General features: G+C 48.9%; 1 protein-coding gene across 2 annotated transcripts in view; it reads left to right on the top strand.

The window, feature by feature from the left end:
• Positions 1-27,201, top strand: part of PLCL2 (phospholipase C like 2) — a 354,897-nt gene extending 327,696 nt beyond the window's left edge. For both annotated transcript variants that reach the window (XM_069212080.1, XM_069212081.1), the window contains 2 exons: positions 3,543-3,652; positions 25,981-27,201. In XM_069212080.1, the coding sequence (XP_069068181.1) occupies positions 3,543-3,652; positions 25,981-26,160 (290 nt within the window). In that variant the 3' untranslated portion in view covers positions 26,161-27,201. The remainder of the gene's footprint in view (positions 1-3,542; positions 3,653-25,980) is intronic.
• Positions 27,202-27,461: the final 260 nt, after the last annotated feature.

Below are 27,461 nucleotides of genomic sequence, written 5' to 3'. Positions count from 1 at the left end.
TACAATCTGGTTTGGGATGGAATGCCTGCCGCCCATCAAACTGTTTGCACCTCTGCACAGTTCTGCTAATCCCTACTTGCAGAATGTAGTGCTGCTGACTGTCCATCCTCAGCACATTCCAGGGCAGTAGTCCCTGGGAGTCTGGTGCTGTTTGTACCGGTGTTGAGTGGATCCTTGTGAAGCTTACTACCTGATGAAGGTGTGTAGCCTTCCATCACTGCCTGCCTGTCGATCTTGTTATCGCGTTATAAATACGACCTGGGACAACAGCATCACCTCTTTGAAGTGCTGTATGTTTGCTGCCTGTAGTAGGCAGACGATGAAAGCACACAGCTTTGAGAGATACTGTGGTGTGGCTGCTTCCGTGTCCATGTCCTGTGAGTGCTGTGTGTTTGCTGCCTGTAGTAGATTAAAGCATGTGGCTCTGAGGGGTACTGTGGTGTGTCTGCTTCTGTGTCCATTGTAGGAAGCTGGCTCTGTATATATTATACCAAAAATGAGGTATAGTGAGCACAGAGTCCAGGGGGTCCCCAGAGGCTTAACAGAGGGTAAAGTAGATAATATTAATGCTCTTTTTTGTGGTAGTGTGGTCAAGCAGTTAGGCTTATCAGAGGGAAGCGCAAAGCATTTGTGGTGTATACACAGTCAAGAAATGAGGGGCACACTCAAGAACTGAACTCCAGGCCAATTGTTTTATGTAGCAAAAATATATTTTGTTTATTTCTAGGATCAGAAGGTCTTCGTTGCAGATAAGTACGGTTGTTAATAGGTATCAATATATGTATCAAATGTACTTTGTTTGTTTTTTTGCAGATTAAGCAGTTTACAAGTATTGACACTTTTCTATTTCAAAAGTTGACACACTGGGAGTCAATAGAGTCCTGAGGGTGGGGTGGGGTGGGGTGGGGGGGAGTATTAGGTCTAACAGGTAAGGACACGACTTAGGATTCCAGTCTACGGGTGTTAGGATGTCCACAGGTCAAAGTTTAGGCTGACCCCAAAAGGGCACCGCCAGCAACACGGTACTGGCTGGGTGCAGAGGTCAAAGTTGGCGTCAGGTTTACAATGGAATCCTATAACGACTGGAGGTGCTCAGTAAAAACCAACCTGCGATTCCAGGACACAGGCCTGGGGAGTTTAGGTCAGCACCGGAGGGCCCCAGGTTCACACCAAAACACCCTCAGCAGCACAGGGGCGGCCGGGTGCAAACACAGAGCTGGGCGCCCTATGCTTTTCAATAAGAGGTCCCGGGAGTCACAAAAGATGCTGCAGTCTGGGTCCAGGGGGTCGATTCCGGGAAACCAAAGGCTGGGCAGGTAGGGGAGGTGCCTGCTGGGCGTTGCTGGACTATCGGCCAGATTCCCCAAGGCCAGGGGGCTGCAGGTGCAGGGGTCTCCTTGGGTGTCGGGTATCTTTGTCAGAACCAGTCGGGGGGGACCTCTGGATTCAGACTGCAGGCGTTGCTGTATTGGCAAGGAATGGTCAATCCAGGGTCGACTCGAGGTCGGAATCGCCTGGGGACCTTCTCTGGACTCGGGCGTGGGAGTCAGGTGCAGAATGGGCAGAGCTTGCGGATCCGGGGTGGTTCTGGAGTCCTTTTTGAAGGTTTCTTCTGGAAAAGGGCTGCTGTCCTCGGGGCGTTTATAGAGGCTGCTGGTCCTGCAGGATGCGTCGCCTTTTTGGAGCAGCGGTCTTTGAAGCTGCAGATAGGCCGGTAGGGCTGGGGCCAAGTCAGTTGTCGTCTGGAGTCTTCATTACTGGGGTCGGCTTGGCAGTCCTTCGTTCTTCTTCCTTTTTGAGGTCACCAGGAATCTGGTGAGTAAGGTTCAGGGGTGCCTCTAATTACTAGATTTAGGGGTGTTACAGGGGTCAGAGAGCAGTAACCAATGGCTACTGTCTCTGAGGGTGGCTACACCCTTCCTGTGTCCACTCTCTTTGGCGAGGGGGGGCATATTCCTATCCTTATTGGTCCCTCTCCTCCAAACCAAGATGGAGGATTCTGCAAGGAGGGGGGGGTCACTTCAGCTCTGAACACCTTAGGAGTGGTCCCAGCTGAAGTGGTCACTCCTCCTTGTTCTCAATTTTCCCGCTGGACCTGCTGCCAAAAGTGGGGCTTGGTCTGTGGGTGGTAATCTCTACTAGCTGGAGTGCCCTGGGGCACTGTAACAGGAGGCCTGAGCCTTTGAGGCTCACTGCCAAGTGTTACAGTTTCTGCAGGGGGAGAGGTGTGAAGCACCTCCACCCAGGACAGGCTTTGTTTCTGACCCCAGAGAGCACAACGGCTCTCGACCTATGGGGTCAGAAACTTGTCTGTTAGTGGCAGGCTGGCCCAGACTGTGGTGCCTGTGCTTCTGGCCTTTGACGTGTGTGGTCTCAGTACTCTGATTTTGTGAATATTAGCTACTTCACAGCTCCTTGTGGGTCCAGTGTCCGCTTGCAGCCACACATAAGATATCAGTCTCAGAAGAATTGTTACAGGCAAATAACTTATTCTCATGAAGCAAACATCTGTGACGTACATTCCTCTCAACACCATTCAGCCCTTTTCGGGCACTTGTGACAAAGTTTAGAGAAGTCGCGGGGCGCGGAAGGGACGGCGCGCGGAGATGGGGAGGAGTGGAATAAACATTAAATTAATCAAATTAAAAGAAACCCACTTACCTGCATGCCGCTGCACCGCTCCTCCGACTCCTCTTCTGCAGGCACAGGCTCCCAGCCTGCCCTGCGGCCGGTCCTGACGCTGCTCAGAGCAGCATCAGGATTGGCTAGAAGTGCCTAGCCCGGGGCGCTCCCAGCCACACTGGGAGCCTGTGCATGCTCTAAGCACTGTGCGCATGTGTGCTTGGACGACCCGAGACAGGTGGCCGAACACACGACCCGAGACAGCCGGCCAAACACACATGCGCTCTGAGGAGGAGTGCTGTGCACTCACACCCGTAGCCCCGCCCCTTTACAAGAAAACAATAATAAACAACGGTTATTATTGTTATCTTGTAAAGGTTTGGAGCTGCCGCTGCTAGCGGGTGGGTGACACTTCTCTGCCCTAACAGAGGAGCCGCCCCTGGTTTAGAGAGTTAAAACTGGCACATTGGAAGTGTTGTGCTGGAAGCGAGTAATTGTGCAATCTTGTAAGCAACATTCTTGTGTTGCACCGTGTCTCTTGATGGCAGCATGTGGAGAGTGCAGATATGTACATAGTCTAGAAAGTAGTGTCTTAAGACTCCCTGTCATCGGTCACCTGTCTCTAAACTGGTGGCAGGTATCCAAAAACAGCAAGTATATAGCCCTTGGGCTACGACAGTCTCTATTGTAGCCGAAAACAAGATGGCAGTCACGGACTGCACCCGCCCTCCCAATATCCCCAGGGGGAGACCTCCCCGTGGTCCGCTGCCCCCCCACAAACCCCAAATCTTGTTTGTATTGGGCCAAGGCACAAACATGCGTGTTTGGTAATGTGTGTCACAGGATTGTAAGTCATACTTGCGTAACACAGTGCCCAGTAACATCAGTGCACATTGGTAAACTCATGCTTCTCCTTCCAGCCATGGAGTTCCACGAGAAGCTGCATATGATTGGAGCCAAAGAGGGGCTGAAGGAGAGGAAGCTCAACAAAGCTGTGGAGAACTTTACCTGGAACATCACCCTGCTCAAGGTAGGCCTGGCAGCACTTTTCTGGGGAATCTTTTCTGCTTTTGTATTCAGGGCCACTGGAAATATGCGGCAGGAGTGGGCCAAATTATGCGGCAGGGTTCTGTAAATTATGCGGCAATAAACAGCCAAATTATGCAGCCTAATGTGGCCCATTTTGTAATGGTATTTCTTCATTATTTAGTCAGTTTTAAACTTGATTACTCTATCTGGGCATTAGCTACACATCATTTGCACCACTTTAATACCCAAATGTAGCAATAAGCAACAGAAGGGTGCCCAGTCCAGCCTTGCCGAGGGCCTTCCACTGTGCAGCAGCACGCTTTATTGCATTTTTAGTAACTTTTGAACTGTTTGAGCTAGAAACATATTTTTTTTGTTATAATCTGCAGATTGGGTGTATGGGGGTGATGAGTGCTCGGGTTTTGAGAGAGGGGGACGTGAGGGTGTACAGGCGGCAGGTGCTTACGGTCCAGCAGTGTGGTGTACAAAGGGTGGCATGCTACTACTGAGTTCCTGAGTAGTATTGCTTGGTATATTGTCAATTACTTCTCCTGAGCAATGATTGTTATTTGTATTCTAATAAAAAGATGTTTAATAAAAAAAAAAAATCTGCGGGTTATGTGGCAAATCTATAATTATGTTGACATCACTGCAGCCGCACAATCACATGATTCCACTGGCCCTGCTTATATTCCAGGTATGTGTCATCGGCTCACTAAGCTCTAGATTTTGTTTACGTTGCTCTGCACCATATCAACTGAGCTTGATTCCACCTCTGAGCAATTGGGGAGAGCACCTATCTCATTCATCTGGAAGGCCGATAGGGCTGGGGAAAAGTCACTCAAGTTTTTCTCACCCATGAGATACCAGTAGGGCGGACTCAGTCTAAAACAGAGGTCTTCAATCTGTGGGTCACGACCCCCAAGGGGGCTGTGGAGTCCTGGGCAGGAGGTCGTGCCTTGTCCCAGCCTCACTTCGTCCATCAATCATTTAAATGCCTCAGCTGAACTTTGATTTATTGAGTCTCCTGTGCTAAGCCACACAGACAGCTAAAGACACCTTTGTGCCAGGAGGTCTTCTTCCTGAATGAAATGCAGATGTGCACTACAAGTAGATCTGCAAATGTAAAGGGTAATCTGCAACAGTAAAAGATGCTGGATCTGGCTTTAAATGATCCAGTCACTCAGAGCTTTGTGATGACAAGCATGTATTCTTTTTGAGTGGCAGTGCAAATAGCTAAAAATTGTATTTACATAGTGCTTACTTCACCTGGAGGTGTTGAAGAGACAGCTATTAAAAAATGGCATTGCATATGTCTGGTCTTACTTACATTTACATTTTGGAAGCACCCTTTTATCTTCAACCTTTTTGTAGTGGCTTAACTTATACTGTGTGTAATGCAAGTATTAAATAATACCTCACATATTTACAGTTCTTTCTGTCACTGGCTTTGACCTCGTGGCACTAAAAATACACAAGTCACTGTTCTCCACTGCACAAACCAAGATTTAATTATGTTGCTCTCCGCTTACACACGGACCTCTGCAGTGTATCAACTAATAGAGGTTTCATAATGCACTACAGTGCATTTCCCAGTGAGTAACATCTTTTATTTATTTTCCATTTAAGCTGGCTGTTATTTTTTATGTAGCTACCTGACGGTGAAAGACTTAAAACAAAACGTACATAATATGTTGGGGCTTATTTATGAGAGGCTTGTGCTGCTGGAGCATCACTTTTTTTGATGTTCCAGCAGCACAAGCCTCTCAATCATACCTGTGAGGCTACGCAAAGCCACCCTGCATGGCTTTGCCTGGCCTCATTGATATGGGAGTAAGGCAAAGCAGCGCAAGCCGCTGTGTTGCCTTACTTTGTGTCAAGGAGGCGTTCCATGGGCGTTGTGGTGGGTGTTCCCTCGCAATACCCATGGGTCTTGACGCTGCCCCAGATTGACAAAATCACGTAACCTGGAGCAGTTTCAAAACGTTACGCCTCCCCAGAGCAGGAATAATTAGGAAAAATGTTTTAATTTCTCCTAGTTCTTTCCTCTTTCCATGTGTGTTGCATTCTGCCGCACATATAGAAAGAGAAAAATGCCTCTGGGGATTTTTTTTGTGCAGGAAGGTAAGCCTTCCGGCACAAAAACAATCCTGCCTTTGTTGGCGCTAGGCAGCAATTTGTGCACCAGCGCAGGGGGAAAGGACAGGAATGCAGTGTATTTCATAAATACGGTCCATTCCTGCCCTTTTATATTGGCGTAGGGCAGTGTAGGAATAAGACGTGCGGCGCTGCCCTATGCCAGTTCCTCATAAATGAGGACCTTTGTTTTTAGCCACACCTTTGACCACACCCCCCACACTACTGACCACTGGCTTGCTAAACACTGTTTAATATTATTTCCTCACCAGAAAAAAGGATTTGCTGTGGGAATTGGGGATGTTTGTGATTGTGGATGATGAGGAGTACCAGGTTCTAGAAATTTTTATCAGGAGGGGGTCCTTACACCTAAAAATATTTGAGAGGGGGGGGTCCTGTAGGTTGTGAAGGGACTGCTGTCCTGGCCATGAATTTGCACCCGTGCCGCTGTCCTGGCCGTGAAGTCACACCTGTGCCGCTGTATGGCCACTAAGTGGTGAAACCAAAACAGAAGAATTTGAACTTGTGATACACAGATTATTTGCTCAGGAAAATGATTACATTTACTACCGCTTTTTTTCAAACTTTTCTTAGGGATTGTAAGGAAATGCCTCCTTGGCATGGTTACCCCCTGACTTTTTGCCTTTGCTGATGCCAAGTTATGATTTGAAAGTGTGCTGAGGCCTGCTAATCAGGCCACCAGTGTTCTTTCCCTAACCTGTACTTTTGTTTCCACAATTGGAACACCCTGGTATCCAGGTAAGTCCCTTGTAACTGGTACCCCTGGTACCAAGGGCCCTGATGCCAGGGAAGGTCTCTAAGGGATGCAGCATGTCTTATTCCACCCTGGGGACCCCTCACTCAGCACAGACACACTGCTTGCCAGCTTGTGTGTGCTGGTGGGGATAAAAAGACTAAGTCGACATGGCACTCCCCTCAGGGTGCCATGCCAACCTCACACTGCCTACAGCTATAGATAAGTCACCCCTCTAGCAGGCCTTGCAGCCCTAAGGCAGGGTGCACTATACCATAGGTGAGGGCATAAGTGCATGAGCACTATGCCCCTACAGTGTCTAAGCAAAACCTTAGACATTGTAAGTGCAGGGTAGCCATAAGAGTATATGGTCTGGGAGTCTGTCATGCACGAACTCCACAGCACCATAATGGCTACACTGAACATTGGGAAGTTTGGTATCAAACTTCTCAGCACAATAAATGCACACTGATGCCAGTGTACATTTTATTATACCATACACCCCAGAGGGCACCTTAGAGGTGCCCCCTGAAACCTTAACCGACTATCCGTGTAGGCTGACTAGTTTTAGCAGCCTGCCACACACCAGACATGTTGCAGGCCACATGGGGAGAGTGCCTTTGTCACTCTGTGGTTAGTAACAAAGCCTGTACTGGGTGGAGGTGCTTCTCACCTCCCCCTGCAGGAACTGTAACACCTGGCGGTGAGCCTCAAAGGCTCACCCCCTTTGTTACAGCACCCCAGGGCACTCCAGCTTGTGGAGTTGCCGGCCCCCTCCGGCCACGGCCCCACTTTTGGCAGCAAGGCCGGAGGAGATAATGAGAAAAACAAGGAGGAGTCACTGGCCAGTCAGGACAGCCCCTAGGGTGTCCTGAGCTGAGGTGACTCTGACTTTTAGAAATCCTCCATCTTGCAGATGGAGGATTCCCCCAATAGGATTAGGGATGTGCCCCCCTCCCCTCAGGGAGGAGGCACAAAGAGGGTGTAGCCACCCTCAGGGCTAGTAGCCATTGGCTACTAACCCCCCAGACCTCAACACACCCCTAAATTCAGTATTTAGGGGCTCCCCAGAACCTAGGAAATTAGACTCCTGCAACCTAAGAAGAAGAGGACTGCTGAACTGAAAAACCTGCAGAGAAGACGGAGACACCAACTGCTTTGGCCCCAGCTCTACTGGCCTGTCTCCCCACTTCTAAAGACACTGCTCCAGCGACGCGTTCCCAAGGTCCAGCAACCTCTGAAGCCTCAGAGGACTACCCTGCATCTAGAAGGACCAAGAACTCCCGAGGACAGCGGCTCTGTTCCCCAAAGACTGCAACTTTGCAACAAAGAAGCAACTTTGCAACAACACACGTTTCCCGCCGGAAGCGTGAGACTTTGCACTCTGCACCCGACGCCCCCGGCTCGACTTGTGGAGAACAAACACCACAGGGAGGACTCCCCAGCGACTACGAGACCGTGAGTAGCCAGAGTTGACCCCCCTGAGCCCCCACAGCGACACCTCCAGAGGGAATCCCGAGGCTCCCCCTGACCGCGACTGCCTGCTTCAAAGACCCGACGCCTGGTAAAGACACTGCACCCGCAGCCCCCAGGACCTGAAGGATCCGACCTCCAGTGCAGGAGCGACCCCCAGATGGCCCTCTCCCTTGCCCAGGTGGTGGCTACCCCGAGGAGCCCCCCCCCCCCTTGCCTACCAGTATCGCTGAAGAGACCCCTTGGTCTCCCATTGATTTCTATTGCGAACCTGACGCCTGTTTGCACACTGCACCCGGCCGCCCCCGTGCTGCTGAGGGTGTACTTTTTGTGTGGACTTGTGTCCCCCCCGGTGCCCTACAAAACCCCCCTGGTCTGCCCTCCGAAGACGCGGGTACTTACCTGCTGGCAGACTGGAACCGGGGCACCCCCTTCTCCATTGAAGCCTACGTGTTTTGGGCACCACTTTGACCTCTGCACCTGACCGGCCCTGAGCTGCTGGTGTGGTAACTTTGGGGTTGCTCTGAACCCCCAACGGTGGGCTACCTTGGACCCAAACTTGAACCCTGTAGGTGGTTTACTTACCTGCAAAAACTAACAAACACTTACCTCCCCCAGGAACTGTTGAAAATTGCACTGTCTAGTTTTAAAATAGCTATATGTCATTTATGTGAAAACTGTATATGCTATTTTGCTAATTCAAAGTTCCTAAAGTTCCTACATGAAATACCTTTCATTTGAAGTATTACTTGTAAATCTTGAACCTGTGGTTCTTAAAATAAACTAAGAAAATATATTTTTCTATACAAAAACCTATTGGCCTGGAATTGTCCCAGAGTGTGTGTTCCTCATTTATTGCCTGTGTATGTACAACAAATACTTAACACTACCCTCTGATAAGCCTACTGCTCGACCACACTACCACAAAATAGAGCATTCGAATTATCTCTTTTTGCCACTATCTTACCTCTAAGGGGAACCCTTGGACTCTGTGCATGCTATTTCTTACTTTGAAATAGTACATACAGAGCCAACTTCCTACAGGGATGGTCCTGGAAAGGGCCACACTTCGCTGGCAAACCAATAATATATTTGTTTATTTCCTGAGTATTCCTTCAGTACCTCTGTTTCTAGCTAAGTCTGAAAGACACCTTTCTGTGCAAAGAATTAAAAAGATAATGTGCTGGGCCTGTACGCGTCAGCCACCAGACGTGTCTGATTAATGTACCTACCAGTTCAATTACGCCTCTTCGTCGCCTCAGGTTGTTAATATCGATTTTTTTTTTTTTTTTTTTGTCCTTTGCCTTCCAGTTAGACAGTGAGGTGTAATGGAAGACGCAATGCACTTCGAGAAATACATAGATAATATTGCCTCTGAAAAAGAAATACAGCCCTAAAAAATACGACCCCAAGGGATCTAAAAAAATAAAAAAATACATGCAAGCACAAAGGAACTGGGCACAATACCTGTACCCCTTGAGTAGCTGAAGTCAGCTAGTCGCCCCAGCTGCTGGGGGCGCTGTGAGTCAACTGGGGTGTTTGAAAGGTCCATGTTTGAGGTCCTAAAGTAGGGAGGTGTTTACAACTATATGGGTCATATTTAATGTCCAATTCAGGGTTAAAGAATAGCAGGAACTTTCAGAAAAATAATTAGTCTAGTGTTGTGAAAGCAATCCTAAAGAAGCCATCATTACTGGAAACGACACCTCACCTTCGGACCTCAGATGTTGTATTTTCATGTTTTTTTGTTTGTTGGTGCAGGGGATGCACTACAGATATTCTTGAGGCCGGGCATGTCTGATTATAACAGCACCAGGCTCCCCTCTTTGGGTCCCAGGGCTCAAGCTTTGGTGTTTGTCTCACAGTGGTTTGCAGTAAACCCAAGACTAAAGTGGTCAAAGCCGGGTGATAAAACAAGCCTGACAAAGCCAATAGGTCTGGCTTAGGTACAGAGAATACTTACAATGTGCAGACGCACAGACCAGCACACCCGCAGACACCCCTTATTACTAACATCAGAAGTGTAGTGTGGGGGCGCACCTCTTGGGAGCCGTATCCTCCCCACCTAAGCAAGGCAGCTTTCTGCCCTTCTTATGTTCTGCCCCCGGCTCAAGATGTGTCACTTACCTGTGCCCGTAATGTGATGACGAAGGCCCCCATTACCGGCCCCAGAGCAGGATACAAAGAAGAAAAAGTTGCTTACCTTCAGTAACGATTTATCGGGTAGAGACGTATTCAAGTTGCAGATTCCTTGCTTTAGAATTTCCCCCAGGCGTCACTCTGGATCCGGAGATTTTTCTTTGAGCAGTACCCCTGCACGCTGTTAGGTTGCGTCAGTCAACTCTGCATCCGTCGATGGGGTCGTGGTCGCCAGATATGGCGCTGCGGGTCCTACATAAGCGCCACCACCAAGCGCTGTCAGTTTCTTTTCACTACTTTCCATGCCAGAAGCGCGGAGCCATGAAGAACACAGACTGGTGCGCCAGAACTACAGCCCTGAAAAGGAAGTTCCTGTCCCTAGAAATCAGTTCGTAGAATCTGCAAATAGAATATGTCTCTACCAGGTAAACTGTTACCTAAGGTAAGTAACTTGCTCATCTGATAGAGACTTCTAGTTGCAGATTCCTTACCTTAAAATAGATACCCAAGCAATACCACCCCAGTAGGAGGGTCTGCAAACTAAGATCATACTAAGAAGACCTGCAGGACCGACCGGCCAAAGTAGCTGTCCCTGCAGAACTGACTGTCCAGGCACTAGTGTTTAGTGAACGTGTGCAAGGACGCCCACGTTGCTGCCTGGCAGATATCCAGGACTGGAACTCTGCGTGCTAACACAGTGGTTGCAGTTGTTGCTCTAGTAGAGTGAGCACACAAGCCCTCCGGGGGTAGCTTTTTAGCCAGTGCATAGCACATTTTAATGCAGAGAACAACCCATTTGGAGATGGTTCTTTTCTGCACTGCCCAGCCTTTCTTCAGGCCCACAAAGAGTTGATCATCCACCCCGAACGCTTGAGTAAGACTGAACACCAGTGCTCTTTTTTGGGTAAGGCAGTTGAGTGTCTCCTCTTCTTTAGAGGGATGTGGGGGTACGTAAAAGTAGGCAAGGTGATGGGTTGGCCTACATGAAAGGGCATAACCACTTTAGGGAGAAAAGAAGCCCTAGTATGCAGCACCACCTTGTCAGGGTGTATTGAGGGGAAAGGTGCCTTAGAAGAAAGCCTGCAACTCACTCACTTTGCGGGCAGAGGTGATAGCCACAGGGAAGGCTGTTTTTAGGGTAAGCAGGCGGGGTAAACAATTGTGACTTGGCTAAAAGGGAGCACACATCAAATAAGTGAGAACCAAGTTCAAATCCCACTGGGGCATTATGAACGAGGAAGGAGGAAAGAAAAATTGTCCAACAATGGGAGATTTAAATAAGGAGGGTTGGTCAGGCAAGTGGAGGAAAGCCGAGATGGCAGACAACCCTGTAGGGTGCCCATAGGAGAGCCCTGCTGGGCCAAAGAAAGAACAAATAAAAGAACCTTCGAAAGAGGGACAGAGAGGTGATCAACAGACTAGTCTGTGCACCATGCCACAAATTTGTTCCTTCAACAGGCATACACCGTTTTGGTGGAGGGACGCCTGGGTGCCAAGATAACATCGCAGACTTCGCGCGGAAGGTCAAAAGCTGTCGACTTCCGCTGTTCAATCTCCACGCAAGAAGACGGAGACATGACAGGTTTGGGTGGAGAACCGTCCCCTGTTGCTGTGACAGAAGATCCTCCCGAAGGGGCAGTCTGATCAAAGGAACGATGGACATGCTCAAGAGCTCGGGATACCATACTCTTCGTGCCCAGTCTGGAGCCACAATAATTACTTGGGCCCGGTTGTTCTTGATCTTCTTGAGAACTCTGGACAGAAGTGGTATTGGTAGAAAGGCGTAAAGAAGGTGAGTTCCACGCAAGATGAAAAGCGTTGTCGAACGAGTGCCACTTCGGAAACTGCAATGCGCAAACAGCTGACATTTCGCGTTCTCTATGGAAGCGAACAGATCTAACAAAGCCTCTCCCCACTACTGCAAGAGACCTTGCACCACCTCCGAATGGAGATACCATTCGTGATTGACCAGGCGTTAATGGCTGAGTTTGTCCGCTCTGACATTCAGAGAGCCCGCGATATGTTGAACCACCAGGGATTTGCCCTGATGTTCCAGCCATGTCCAGAAGTGCAAAGCCTTCCTACAGAGGGTCCAAAACCCCACTCCATCTTGCTTGTTGCAGTACCACATGGTGGTGGTGTTGTCCGTGAACACCTGCACCACTTTCCCTTTGAGAGGGAAGGAATGCTTTCAATGCCACTCTGATTGCCCTGAGCTCCAAAAGACTGATATGGAGCTCAGACTCTGCTAGAGAGCATACGCCTCTGCCTCTCCCATGTGGCCGCCCCAGGCCAGGAGTTATGCATCTGTCACTACCGTCAGATCTGGTTGGGGCCAAGGGATAGGGATCTGCCTCTGACCCAATTGCGGTTTGAAAGCCACCACTGCAGATTTTGTGCAGTCCCATCTGAGATCTGGACCAATGTTGGAGAGATTCCCTGATGCTGCGCCCATTGGAACTTCAGGTCTCACTGCAGAGCCCGCATATGCCATCTGGCATGAGTCACTGGCAGGATGCAGGAGGCCATGCGGCCCAGCAGCCTCAGAGTCATTGTCACTGAAATGCAGGATAGAGGTGGGGGGGGGGGGGTGGACTGACTAGACCACTGGCTCCCAGACCCACACTTGACGCTGGATCCCATGTCCTTAGCCACGCAGAGGCTGTGCAGCATGCACAGCGCAGTGGCTGGCAGGGAACAGACGTGGCTAGGTGCCCTTTTCATAGCCATGAAAGGGGCGAAAAGCAGACTGCAGGGGACAAGGGGCCGAGCTGAAGCCAAGGGGCCGGAGCTGAAGCCTGAGACTCCTTAAAGCTCTTGAGCGCTGAGTCTGCGTTGTCCCTGAAGAGACGTGTGCCATCAGAGGGCATGTCCATCAGAGTAGATTGGACATCCCCTGAAAATCCAGGTATACGTAACCAGACTTAGCATTCCAAAGCCACCTTCAACGCAACCAATCTGCCCAGAGTCTGTCCTATCCAGCCCACAACGTATTGTAAACTTAGCTGCGTCTTGCCTGTCAGCAACAGCTTGGGTGAGAATGGCCCGGGTCTCCTCCGGGACCTATGGCAGCACCTGTGTGATCGTGTCCCACAAAGTATGGGTGTAACAATCCAAAAGGCATGCGGTGTTCACAGACTGCAATGCCAGACTGGAGGAAGAAATAATCTTCTTTCCAAGATGGCCCAGCCTCTTTGATTCCATATCCGGGGGAGTGGAAGGCTTGGATGACCAAAAGAAAGAGTGAAGCTCTCATGTTCCCAGCAGGACATCAGTGAGGGCTTCATTAAAGGGCAAAAAGGGTTTGGATGTGGAAGCCCTGACAATCACCAAAGGCAGCTCGAGGCCCAAGACCCCAGCTGCTCTTCCCACCACCATGGAATAAGAAGCTCCCTCCTCCATAGCCATGGTAGAGGGGGAAAGCAAACCAGCTTCAGGTGAGGTATTCAACCCACTGGAGTCTCCCAGTTCCTGAGCCCAAGTTCCTAGGATCTTTCAGCTGGTATTCTAAAGGGCTCAGCAACCCCTCCATATCCTCGCAGAAATCAGACTCATGAGATTAAGGGCCTAATTCCAATCTAGGGACCAAAGACCCTACTGTGTACCAAATATTTTTTGAAAGAATGAATTCCTGATGAAGAAAAAAGAGGAATGAAACAAGGAAAGAAATAACCAAGTTTTAGCGAGTTTGAAAGAGGAGGTAGCAAGAGGTAGAGGGATTTTTTTTTTTAAAGGGAGAGGAGTAGAAAACAGTGAAACTGTTAATGTGTGGATTTTATTAGCTGGAAAAAGAAAAGTGGGGGAGAAAGAAAACATTGAGAGTAAACAGAGTGAAAGAAAGGAGTGAGATAGGTGAAAGAGACCCTCCCAAATAAAGATGACAACTACGAATAGGTTTAAATGGCTCCCCCACGTCCTCAAACAGAAGCTAGAATGTGGAACAGCAGGGGGCACTATAGAACAGCAGGAGGTGCAGTATATGTGAACCCTAATACAGCAATATTGGGGCGCTTCAGATCAGGATTGTCGGTATGTGCACAGCTGTGTCCCGGCCCAGTGATGCAATAACAGAAAGGCAGCAGGTGAGGAACGAGATACGGACCGCTGTGTAATTTCTGGTATTGGAATAACGGGGCGCTGCAGGTTAGGGTTGAGGTGCACTGACAGTTGTATGTAGGCTGCAGTACTGGAATAGTAACAGGCACACAAGGTCAGATGTGAGCTATGTTAATGGAGCTGTGTGTGGAACCTAGTATTGGTGTGCCAGTGTTGGAGAGTGTTAGCCTGGAGGTGCCCTGGTAAAGCTGCGAGTGGGGCCCAGCATGGGAGTGGCATTGCCTCTGAAAAACAAAAGCGAGGAGTCCTGAAGGGCATGTGTGTGAGCCTTAGCACTGAGAAGAAATGTGCACGGCTGAGGGCTTGGAGTGTGTGAACTGAAGTGCACTGATGGAGCTGCTCCCCAGGTCACAGTACTGGAACAACAGTGTACTGACTGGAAGAACTGAGTTGCTCTTGCAGACAGCGTGTGTGGGGTTACTGGCACGGCTGAGGGCTTGGAGTGTGTGAACTGAAGTGCACTGATGGAGCTGCGCCCCAGTTCACAGTACTGGAGCAACAGTGTACTGACTGCAAGAACTGAGGTGCTCTGGCAGACTGTGTGGGGTTCCGGCACTGGCACAGCTGAGGGCTTGGAGTGTGTGTACTGAGGTGCACTGATGAAGCTGCTCTCGAGGTCCCAGTACTGGAACAGCAGAGTGTACTGACTGCAAGAACTGAGGTGCTCTGGCAGACAGCATGTGTGGGGTTACTGGCACGGCTGAGGGCTTGGAGTGTGTGAACTGAGGAGCACTGATGGAGCTGCGAGTGGGATCCCAGTATGGAGCAGAAATGGGCACTGTCTCTAAGGATTGCGGAGCTCCGGTAGAGTTGGTAAAGAAAATACAAGCCAAGGAAGGGCGAAAGCCAGGCAGCTGGGAGAGGGTACAGAGAGCTCACAAAGACCAAATGTGACCAAGATAACAGCCTGATTTGTAGGCCTGTTTACAGCTAAGCTCAGAGCAAGGATGCTCTGCAATTGAAAAGGGAAGCTGCCCTGGACAGGAGCAGGAAAGAAAGTAGGAAAAAATGTCCCCTGCAGACTAGATACACAGGGCAAAGCATAATTATACAGTAGTTGGTCCCTGCTCCCACACAGAAGGCGGGACAGAGAGGCACGGCTGACCACTATCAAGCAAGGATTTTTTTAATGACACTGAAAATAACAAATGAAATAGGTGGAAGCCCACAGAAGAAGTATACTTAAAAGTATACAAGAGGTTGTACCCTTGCGCTCAACCTAAAAAGTGTGACAGCAGAGTCATAGTGTGGTCAAATGTGCTGGAAATTGTGTCATAGTGTGGTCAAATGTGCAGGAAATTGTGAAGCCAAGAGGGGAAGACGCAGTTTCTGGTTTTTCTGTTTTCAAAGACCCGTGCAGACAGTGATGGAGATTGTGTACCTTTGACCTCTCAAACAAACTTGCTTCATATTTGTATTCTGAAAGTACAGCCCCACTGGCCCCTTCCGTCCTAGTTCCTGCTAGGAGACACCCAAGTAAGTGTGCTGCTGGTTCACACCTCCCTGTGCTGGGCAGCCCTGGGGTGCCCCGAGGTGTGGGGTGGCGAGGGGCTGAATTATAGAGGGTCTGATTATACCAATCTAGGAACTGTGCGCCTATTTTCAGATTTGTTAGTCGCTTAACATTTAAATGCCACGGTCTGTGTGCTGCTGGAACAGGGGGAATTGATATAGAACAAGAAAATCAATCACCCGGTCGATATTAATATCAAAAGCTGTCCCCCAAAAAAGCTTGATTTAGTTCACAACAAAACTGTGACTGAAAAACAACAGGCACTGCCTTAACTTCACAACTTCTCCCACAGCAGTGATGGGCAAAATAAACCCTGCTTTACATGTGACACTAACTTCAGTTTCTTTTTTTTGTTTCAATTCTTTATTAATTTTGAAAACATATAGAAACATAAATTATATATAAACTAAACAGAATATACACTGACTTCAGTTTCAATGAAAAGTCACGAAAATCTACTGTTTCTAGGAGCGAATCAACTGTGGATTAGACAAGACTTTATTAACCAGGCTGGCCGGTAGCTTATGTCCTGTCGCTCATGTTTCCAGGCCATTCTACTTTGCCAATGATTGTTAACATTCTTTCTGATAAGATCATTGATTGCCTCTACTATTTTACAGCACATGGCAGGGCCACATTTGTGGCTAGACTATCTTGTCACAACCAATTATCAGCACATGATTGAATCTTCACTACTTTGTGTCTGAAATCTAACCGTGTCCTGATGATGACTACACCTAACCACTGAGAGGTCGAAACGTTGTTGACAGATCCTCAAATGGACTTTTGTACTACAGTAAAAACTACCCGAGGCTTTGTAATCTACACAGAATAGGATACATAGCTCTCTTTCCTTTTTATTTTTGTTAGCCATTTAGTTTTATCTACACAATTTGTCATGACTTGTAATGTTTGTTGAATGTGAGCACTGGAGGCACTGCACTATCTTTTCATTTGTTTTTAACAACATGCTCATTTGTTATTAAATCTATGTGTGTGATTAGAGAGGCTAGCTCCCTCGTGCTATTTCTGGGACTACAATGTCCACAAGCTGTATTTGCTTAAAATAACTATCTTTAAATGAATACACTAAATGGGTCCCTGGTAACCATGTTCTATTTAATATTATATTTTAGTACTTAACAGCATGTCAGGGGGCCCTTTACTTGATTGAATTGCAACCTTTGTAACTCTCCTCCACCACTGGGAGGTGACATTAAATCCTGATTTTCCATATAAACTTTACAGCTCCCCTGAATGGTCACCTGCAACCACCCCGTGACTGACCAAAAGCTGCATTCGCCGTGTTGGCGAGAGCAGGATGGCGGAGGCCACAATTGGGGTCTAGTCTGAGCTGAGGTGTGCGGTGACTGACCACGAAGCAAGGCAGTGGGGGATGGCGCACCGGCGGGCAAAGTGCAGTAAGACCTGAGAGGGCCCAGATTAAATTTTACCCTATGGCTCTGGGGTGAAACACCGTGTCCCGATCCTGGGGAAAGTGCGGCCTGAACCACCGGACGCTCCGAGCAGGGAACGGAGAAGCACGCTGATGGAGGCCGTCGAACCAGGTGTCGACTGACATGGGGGACCCCGTGTAGGATGGTGACCTGCGCCTCCCCGGGGGCATTAGCAGACCCCTGCTGGCTCCCTTGGTGGATGTGTTCGGCCCTGGGGCAGGATGTGAGCGACCTGCGGTGGCCAACCTGATGATCCTTCTTCGCCAGTAGGAGTGTGCTACTGCATGTACTCGCTGGGGCCCTGACTGCATGGAGCTAGGAACAATGAGGACTGGGGCCTGCACCCGCAGTTCGACCCAGTCACACCAGGTGAGGAGGCCCCCAGGGGGATAAAGACGCATTGCCTCGCAGACGGATAAGGCAGCATCCTCAATACCAGCAACATTGGTCAAGGGGAAACTGAAAGCACACCCTGCACAGGTTTTGTCAGTCTGGTTGCGGATAGGCTGCTGGGACCCAGATAGTTTGGGCCCAGTCTTGGCCCTGGAGGTCCCCTACTGGAGGCCCAATCCCGCACACGGTGGAGTGCTTCAGAACCCAGTCCTGCTGGGCCCCGGTCAAAGCACATGAGCTCAGCCTAAAAGAGACCGGTGGTGGAACGAGAGTGTGATCCACACATGGGACATTGCTGCCCCTCTGGCTGCTAATGACTTTACCGGGAAACAGCATAGAGGTACACTTTGACCTGATCCCCCCCCCCTCACCCCAGGGGTCCACCCCGAGTGGGTGATTGCCCCTGGAGAGTCCCTGCCCTGTTGACAGGTTTTAATCGCAGGGGGGCACAGCGGGCCTGTAGCCCCACATCATTGAGGTGGTGGAATAACCCCTGTGAGCCAACCCAAAATAGTAAACCAGCCCCCTGGTTGGTGGAATTACCCTCACGATAAAGCAGAGGCACCTACATTTGCACATAGCCCCAAAGGATCCTGGTGACCACAGTAACACAAGACGAATGGTTCCAAAGAGCAATCAAACGTACCCCGGAACACAGCATGGGGACAATCCAATCTGTGTGCACTCAGCAAGCTCCATCATGCAAAATACCACTCCACGCCAACCCACCCAGAGAATACCATGGCAAACAGGGTCAATGACACTGGGGGATGACGCTGAGCCTTCCAGGGCAGAACTGCTGGCAGCTACAGAGGGATCCCGGACTGCTCTTGAATACAAAATCGAGATGGTATCTATTGACGTCAATCTCCTACGAGTGGACTTGTAGACAAAGTCAGGAACACTGAAGGGAAGATAGTGGAACTGCAGGTGAAGGACTTGTAGACAAAGTCAGGAACACTGAAGGGAAGATAGTGGAACTGCAGGTGAAAGCGGCAGATGGCCCAGATGTCTGGCCACAGAGGAGTTGGGATGGTGGGCCGAGGATGTTAAAGGCTGCTCCAGCCGTAGCATTATTCGGGTGCTTGGGTTTTCTGAGAGGGTGGAAGGGACCGCTACAGAAACGTTCCAGAAGGACTGGGTGAAGACTGAGCTTAAACCGCGGGACCGGTCAGACCTGTTCATGATAGAAAGAGCACAGAGAGCCCTGGTACGCCCACTTCTGCCTGGTGCTCCACCCAGTGCCACCATAGCTAAAATCTTTAATTAACCAGACTGGGACAACATCCTTCATGCAGCACGAGAACAGGGGGTCCTCCTCTTCGGCAACAGCAAGCTAGCTATGTACCCAGAAGACTAGACTACACAAAGAAAATTTAGGAACAGCATAAATCCTTTCTTGGCGTCAAACAAAAACTCAGAGCATTACAACTAAGATACATTCTTCTGTATCCAGCAAGGCTAAAGGTCTTCTTCCAAGGGAAAGCAAAAAACTTTCATCACCCAGAGGAGGTGTGGGAGTGGCTACAGCTCAGAGATGAGGCGGCGGAGCCTCGTTTGGGCAGCAGTCAGAGATGGCTATGGGGGAAACGAGGCCTCGCAGAGCTGCCCTCCCCCCCACAAACACTGCTCAAAGAGAGTAGGCCCAGACGCACCCCCCTCGGACCCACAGAAGGTGACGATTAGTGACCATGGAACCATGCAGGGTAGCCTCGCGGATATACAAGATATGGAACAGTGCATTGCCCCACAGTCACAAACTGATGGAACTGAGATCGAGGCCCCAAGCCCTATGCTGGACTTTGTACCAGATGCCATGATGACCCCGGAGATGGGGACTGTAGATGGCGGACCGGTGATGTATGCCGTCTGCTTCTGAGTGCTTGAACGAATGGGGGAGACGACAGATGTATGCCTGATGGGAATTAGAATGCCACTGGCAATACAGGAGACTTAGACATGGTAACAGTATCTTAAAGGGACCTTGGCCATGGAGACAGAATCATTAGGACACTGCCCTGAGAAATAAAGACCAGCAACTAGTGTATGCAGACTCGCTAGGCAAGGGCGGAAACAACTGGAATGAATCAAATCGTAAGTATGTAGATGTGAGTGGCGGGCCGGGATGCTGCTTGGCAAAGAGTGCCAGCCAGTTCCAGTTGGACAGGCTGGGAAGGTGTGCATGTCATGACACAAGCAATGGGCGGGCACTGATAGTCGATTGGTTGCACTACATTTGTCCATGGGTGGGAGGGAGGAGTTTAGTTCACACGGTTTGAGTTGTTAGTTCAACAGAAGTCAAAGGGGGAACTAACATACCAGAAACCACAAAGGAAGATGGGGGTGACTGCAGAATCCTAACCTGGAATGTCAGGGGATTGGGGATGTATATTAACAAATACAGGATACTTATCTTCCTGAAACAACATAAAATCAATGCAGCATGCCTGCAGGAAACACACCTGGATGATGCATGGGCCCCACAACTGACTAAGAAATGGCAGGGACAGGCCTACCATTCCTCCTATTCAACATACGCTAGGGGTACGCTAATATGGGTAACCCTCGACGGACGAGACCTAACCATATTAATCACATATGCGCCAAACAATGACAACCCCACTTTCATCCCTACGATGCAGGACTTAATAAACTGATATGGTTGGGCGACTTCAACTGCGCCTTGTGCACCAATTTGAACACATCGCCTCCTAGAGCAGGTACTAAGCACAAAATGTCTGCAGCACTTCAGGGGGAATGCAAGAGCGGGGCTTTGAAGATGTCAGGCAAATTGGTAGTGGGGTTCCCGCGAATACAAGACACAGTGGTAACACACCAGGCTTGCTTCTTGTGAGATCACTCCCCAGTCAGCTGTTTTGTATACTGGGGGGGGGGGGCGAGCTTGGAACTAGAGATACTGGAGGATGCTGCAGGGATACTGGAGGATGCTGCAGGGATACTGAAGGATGCTGTTAGACATTCTAGAGAACCTGGCGGGGTGAGAGGCACTATCTCAGTCATTAACGGGCTATATGGAGACTAACCGGGTCTCCACAGGTCCACAAAATGGGAGGCCCTTAAGGCAGTGCTGAGAGGCACTTGCATGGGGATGATGTGTGTGTGCAGCTGTAGGCGGAACTGGGCAGGGAGGAAGCTGTACTGGCTTCTATGCAGGTGGGGGCCTGACTTATCCCATAGCACTTAGGGAGGAGCGAACGGTGCATAGCCGAAACCTGGAACCGATTGGACAAGTACACGCTGAAACAATGTAGACAAAGGCTACACCGAGAGGGGGGGGGGGGAACAAATCAGGAAGGCCGTAAGCCTGGATGCTGCACAGAGAGCCCTCACCTCCTTTCACGACAACACCTGCGGGCGCTAGGGTCACCTCTAGAGTAGATGTGATGGACACATTCCGGAATCACCTACAACGGATATACACCACAGAGCATGACATAGATTTGTTGATTCAAGCCGTTTCGCTCCATTCTCGGAGAGCTTGGACATCCTCAGGCTGGGGCCTTTGGCAGCTGAGGCCTTAGAAGCCCCCTTGGAAGTGGAAGAACTCAGGACAGCTTTGAGAACGCTGCCATGGGCCAAGGCACCGGGAGACAATGGTTTCTCCCTGAAATTCTACCAAGCATTCCCGACCATGATAACACAGGGTCTAATGGAGGTCTTCCTAGAGGCACGTGATGCAGGGGTACTGCCCCCGCCCATAAGAGAGAGAGATTAATGCAGGCTCCTTGAGCTGGGAGATGATGAATCTGAGCTTGCGACGTATAGGCCCCCTTACAATGATTAACTCAGATACGACAATTCTCTGTCAAATGCTCACTATCCGATTGACAGCCCACATGACACAGCTGGTAAATGAAGACAGTGCAGATGCATTCAGAGTCGGAATACTGGAATTAATCTGACGTTTAGCCCATGACCTCCACGAGGTCAAAGTCAGTGACAAAGCAATGGCTTTAGTCCCCATTGAACTGGAAAAGGCCTTCTATACAGTGGATTGGGGATATCTACTAGAGGTGCTGAGAGCCATGGACTTTTGCCCTCAGTTCCATGGATGGATATGGTTGTTGTACCCTTAACCCAGTGTCAAGAGTGCGAGTGGAACGCAGCCGCTCGGATACGTGGGTCCTAGGCCGTGGGACGTGACGGGGCTGCCCGCTCTTGCCGCTCCTGTTCCCACCTGCATTGGAGCCACTGGTGATATGAGTACACAGGGAGCTGCGGGACTGGGGCCTACACTCAGGAGATGTAGCTGTTGGATAGGTTTGGGGACATCTCTGGCCTCTGGCTCAACCATGCCAAATTGCTGTTGTTTCTACTCGCTTCGCTGGTCGTAACCCTAATGGACTGCCTTCCAAATATCTGTCTGCGATGGGAGCTGACAATTCAGATACTTGGGGATCCGGGTAGCACATTATGCTTCAACATTGATAGGGTCCTGGACGCGCTAAAGAAGTTGGTGGCCTTTTGGAATATGCTGGCCCTGTCCATAAAGATGGGGCTACTACTGAGATGTCTATATTGCCTACAGAAGTCACTATGCCCTCTTCCAACAAATGTGTTCAGACAGCTGAAATCCATACTCGAGTCTCTGCTGTGGGCAGGCAGGCGAAGAAGGGTGGCCTTGGCAACACTGACCAGACAGTATGAAGAAGGGAGACTGGAGGTCCCAAGACTCGACCTGTACTACTGTGCTGCGCACCTACAGCACACAGCCTGATGGTTAGATGCAGGAGACGATTGGGAGAAGCATTTACTAGCTGAACGAGTGGTTGCAGAACATCTGCCATAGTTATTAATGGAGGGGGCGGGGATCTCAAGACAACCCCATACATATTTCGACAAACAGCGAAAATCTGTCATTGTTTTGCACTGACAGTGCTGAAGTAGGTCCTAGTCCACCGAGACCCCCGGTATGGACGTTGAAGCCTGTTAGACAAATGATGGACACTATGGCCCTCATTCTGACCTTGGCGGGCGGCGGAGGCCGCCCGCCAAAGTCCCGCCGTCAGGTTACCGTTCCGCGGTCGAAAGACCGCGGCGGTAATTCTGACATTCCCGCTGGGCTGGCGGGCGGCCGCCTTCAGGCCGCCCGCCAGCCCAGCGGGAAAGAGGCTTCCACGATGAAGCCGGCTCGGAATCGAGCCGGCGGAGTGGAAGCTGTGCGACGGGTGCAGTTGCACCCGTCGCGTATTTCACTGTCTGCGCAGCAGACAGTGAAATGCACTGCAGGGGCCCATGCCAGTGGCCCCGCGACCCCCCCTACCGCCATCCGGTTCCCGGCGGGCGGACCGCCGGGAACTGGATGGCGGTAGGGGGGGTCGGAATCCCCTCGGCGGCGCAGCAAGCTGCGCCGCCTTGGAGGATTCCAACGGGCAGCGGAAAACCGGCGGGAGACCGCCGGTTTTCCTCCACTGACCGCGGCCAAAGCGCCGCGGTCAGAATGCCCTGCGGGGCACCGCCGGGCTGTCGGCGGTGCTCCCGCCAACCGCGAGCCTGGCGGTCACAGACCGCCAGGCTCGTAATGAGGGCCAATGTCCTTCCAAGCTCGGCGGGACGGAGGGTGTGCTCTGCTTGGGGATTTATACCCCGGCAAGAGCTTCTTGACCTTTGAAGAGGCATGTCAAGAATTTGAACGCGGACCCTTATTGCATCACGCTGGCTGGCAGAAATAGCCAAGGTGACCTGGCCCGCTTACCCCTCTGCACCCCAATCTTCCTGCACCGTGGGGATCCCCCGGTCTTATGGCACGTGCAGACAGTGGCGTAGAGTGGACTGGTGTAGAGTGCATTGGCGTAAAGTGTTGCAGAGTATAGTGGTGTACAGTGGCATTGAATTCAGCGGCGTACAATGCAGGCTCATAGATTAAAGTGGTGCAGAGAAGAGTGGTGAAGAGTAGGGTCGAGTGGCAGAGTGCAGTGGCGTAGAGTGCAGGGTAGAGTAAAGTGCCATAGAGTGCAATGTGGCAGAGAGTGCAGTGTTTCAGAGTAGAGTGGCAGAGTGTGGTGGTGTGGAGAGCAGTGGCATGGAGTACAGTGATGCAGATTAGAGTGCAGTGACAGAGTGCAGTTGTGTAGAGTGTATTGGCATAGAGTGGAGTGGCGCAGATTAGAGTAACGCAGACTGCAGTGGCGTAGAGTAGATTGCTTCAGAGTAGAGTGAAGTGGCAGAGTGGAGTGGTGAAGGGTAGAGTGCAGTTGCGTAGACTGGCATAGAGTGCAGTGTTGCAGAGTAGATTAGAGTGGCGTTTTGCATAGAGTGCAGGGGCATGGAGTTGAGTATTAGAGAATAAAGTGCATTGGCATAGAGTACACTGGTGTAGAGTGGAGTTGTTCAGTGGCGATTGGTGTGGTGTAGAGCGCAGTGGCATAGAGTGGGACCAGGTAGAGTGGATTATTCATGGTGTGGTAGCACGCTGCCATTACAGACAACACATTTTCAATTGAAATGACAATTACATTTGAACAGACATACAGTTTTACTAATAAAAACTATACAGTGTACAGTCAAATGTGTGGAAATTGCATCACCTATTGTAATGACATGTTTGATCATATTAAAGTATTTGTTTCCAACGCACTTAAGAAATAAAAAAAAATATGCTTCATTTGTGCATTCATAATTCTGATATATTGTTAAATACTGCCATGGTTCATTTAAACGTTGTCATGTGGTAGAAAAAAAACCTCTTTCCTACCTGCAGTATGCTGCATGATTGTCACATAAATCCTTTCCTTTTGAAGTCAGAGAAAGAAAAGTAAACATTGGAAGACAGCGCCTGACATTTGGCTTCGGTCTTTGAATGCACGGCAAATGGGATGAGATAAGAACAAGATTTAAGGGCCTGTTAACAGAACGCGAGTTTGTGGAAGGACACAGAAAACACGGGCGAGACAAACTGAACCTGGAGAGCCTAAAGCAATTAAAGTCAGCAAATAAAAAGCCAGAAAGCGTGAGTTACAAACCACAAAGCCAATGGTAATCAAGGAACGGAATGCATTCCTAGGTCAACTTTCAGAAATCCCCAAGATGCCTTTAACAAACCAGACAGCTGTGCTGTCTGGTAGGCTGCAACTTAAAAACCCTTCAGTGATGCCACCAAATTAGCAGTACTTCCTTCTTAGTGCCCACACCATGGCAAAGATGGTCCTGCACTCGTGGTCTGTGCTATCACCTTCAAAGGCATCAAACCTACTTACATCTAGGCTTTCATCTTTATGAGCCCAGTTGCACCTAACTGAACATGTACGGTCCCATTGTTATATTCCATATTGTGCTAATTACATATTGCAATCCCTGGTATTGTGTGTTGGTCTGCCTCTCTTTGAGAAGGCCCAGTAACCTTTAGGAATCATCCAATCATCACAGGTAGATGTTGAACTCAGTCCATATTTTTGTCACGCCATATTGGATAACGTGTGACCTCAGCATTATTGTCTTATGAATCTTGGCTTGGCGTGTCCTTAACTGTATAGGTCTTGTCAGTAGGTTACACATTATCCGGAAGATCCCCAGAAAGAGCTGATGTATCCACGATTGTCCTGACATTTACAGTGCAAGGATTTGAAACCTCTTCTTATTGTAGGATGCTATATTTTGGGTGATATAATACGCCTTTCCTCATATCACCTTGGATGAATTACTTTGAGCTGGATTTTGGCAGACGGTTACTCCGTCACAATGGTGACCGATATCTCTTCCGGCGAAATATAAATCACATCAGATATAGTGGATTTATATTTCAGCGGATGGGCTATCCGTCCCCGTTGTGACGAAGTAACACACCCACCAAAATCAAAATCAGGCCCTTCATCTGCATGTGCCTGAAGTAAATTGTTTTAAATTGGGAATGCTTAAAAAGGAGGACTTAAAGTCCATCCATTCCTACTAAGTAAACCAAACTTTAAAAATATGCAGGTCAAGTTAAACTTTTTAACTCCAAGTTAGGCAACGTTGTAATAAATCAGTCTCGAGACAGTTTATAATTCGATTGGAATTTTTAAAGCTTCATGATAGGTTTACTACGCTTCTTTCTTTAGGATGGAAAGGCTATTTTACAGATGGGAGACTGGATAATAGTAGTACCTCCCTTTTACAGCAGTAAGAAATGGTAAAACTGTGGTAGTAAGTGACATATATAAAAAAAAAAGTTAACTACTAGCATTCCTGTTACTTCTATTGCATACAATGCTATTTGTAATATCAGTGGTAAGATTTACTATTATTGTCACTTTTATATGTTTCTGGTCTGTTGTTGTTAATGACAATCCTGCACTTAACAATTGGTCACTGCCTCTTAATTCATATTTTAACCTTGTTTCTCCTTACAGGGACAGGCAGATCTCTTGAAATATGCGAAGACGGAGACCATGGACAACCTTAAACAAACCCACTATGCTGCCCTTTCGTGTGGACTAAACAAACCGGGCACAGGAGCAGCTGAGGCGGCAAAACCACGACGAAGCTTGGAAGCCATCCCCGAGAAGGGAGCAGATGAAACTGGAGATTGACAAGACGAGAAAGGGTTCTGATTGTGTATACGTTAAAACTGAGTTTTCAACTCTAGGACCAACTGGAGCCACACACAACTTTTCTTTGCACTTATAAAAAATATATATTTGTAAAAATATATTTACGTCTATATTTATGGAGATTTCAAAGCACAACTGGATAGTTTATCTGCTAAACTGGTGATGACACCATGTGCAGAAGATGGGCGCGGGATGGCAATTGAGGAATTATTTGGAAGGAGTTTGGTTGGGGAAAATGTGTGCATGACGAAGATGTGAAAAGATATACACAGAATGCTCCGAATGACATTTCATCTCTGGATGAAATAATAACACTCTTCCCGCGTGGACTGAATGTGGATAAAGAGCTACAGGGGAACCTTGGTGGAATGTTTCCCGGTTGATAATAGCCATACGTTTGATTTGCTGGAAATGTGCAGCTCCTGCTCAAATGAAGGATTTGGAAGCCATTGTGGCAGTGGTGTGCTTTTTGAGCCATAACTGTAAATTAAAATGCAACTGCCCTTGAGCAGAGATGCTGGTGCCATAGGAGGGCCTTGTGCTAAAAGAGAAACAAAGTGTGATCCGCCAAGAGAGACGGTGGGCAAACAAGCTTCAGAACTTTGCAGCTGTAGATATCAAATGTAAAAGTGACCAAATATGTTGTACATACTTTTTATTTTCATTTTGTGAAGTACGTTGTTCACATAAAACAGATTTATGATCGTACACTCATGCAAATGCAGCTTTTAACAAAGTTTTAAGGTTTTATTTTCTAACTTAAAAAGTCCACTGTATTGAACTTTTTTCCTATGAGAGGGTAGTAATTACTCGGGTAGTAGATTTGTAGACACCTATTACAGTTTTGATTTTCTGTTCTTTCGGGTGTTTTCTCCATGAGGCAATGATAACTGAGTGTAATTGTGCATAGAGGACAAACCCTCTCCCGTTCATGAGCACTTATGGTTGGATAATGAAGTGGAGGATGGCATCTCACAGTGCAATAAATTTCATGGATAACAAAATTTGAAGAAAATGCAATTATTGGCTGACAGCTTTATTGCCTAAAACATGTTCCTTTGACTAATCAATGTGCATTTTTATCCAGGTTGAAAGTGAACAAGCATTGGCAAAGAAACAGTAGGGTGTATTTGTGCATTGTCATTGGCCTTGAGATGTAAACTAGTCTTACATGCATTGCAGTGCATTTGAGCTGGAAGGATGTAACCTTAGGTGAAAAAACTACTGTGGGCTCAGCTAAAATGCGATTGACAAAGCCTAGTCAAATGCTGAAAAAGTCT

The sequence above is a fragment of the Pleurodeles waltl genome, chromosome 10 (assembly GCF_031143425.1).
Source record: "Pleurodeles waltl isolate 20211129_DDA chromosome 10, aPleWal1.hap1.20221129, whole genome shotgun sequence".
NCBI lineage: Eukaryota > Metazoa > Chordata > Amphibia > Caudata > Salamandridae > Pleurodeles > Pleurodeles waltl.
Note: the sequence above shows the minus strand (reverse complement) of the source record. Positions and strands in the feature narration are given on the sequence as shown.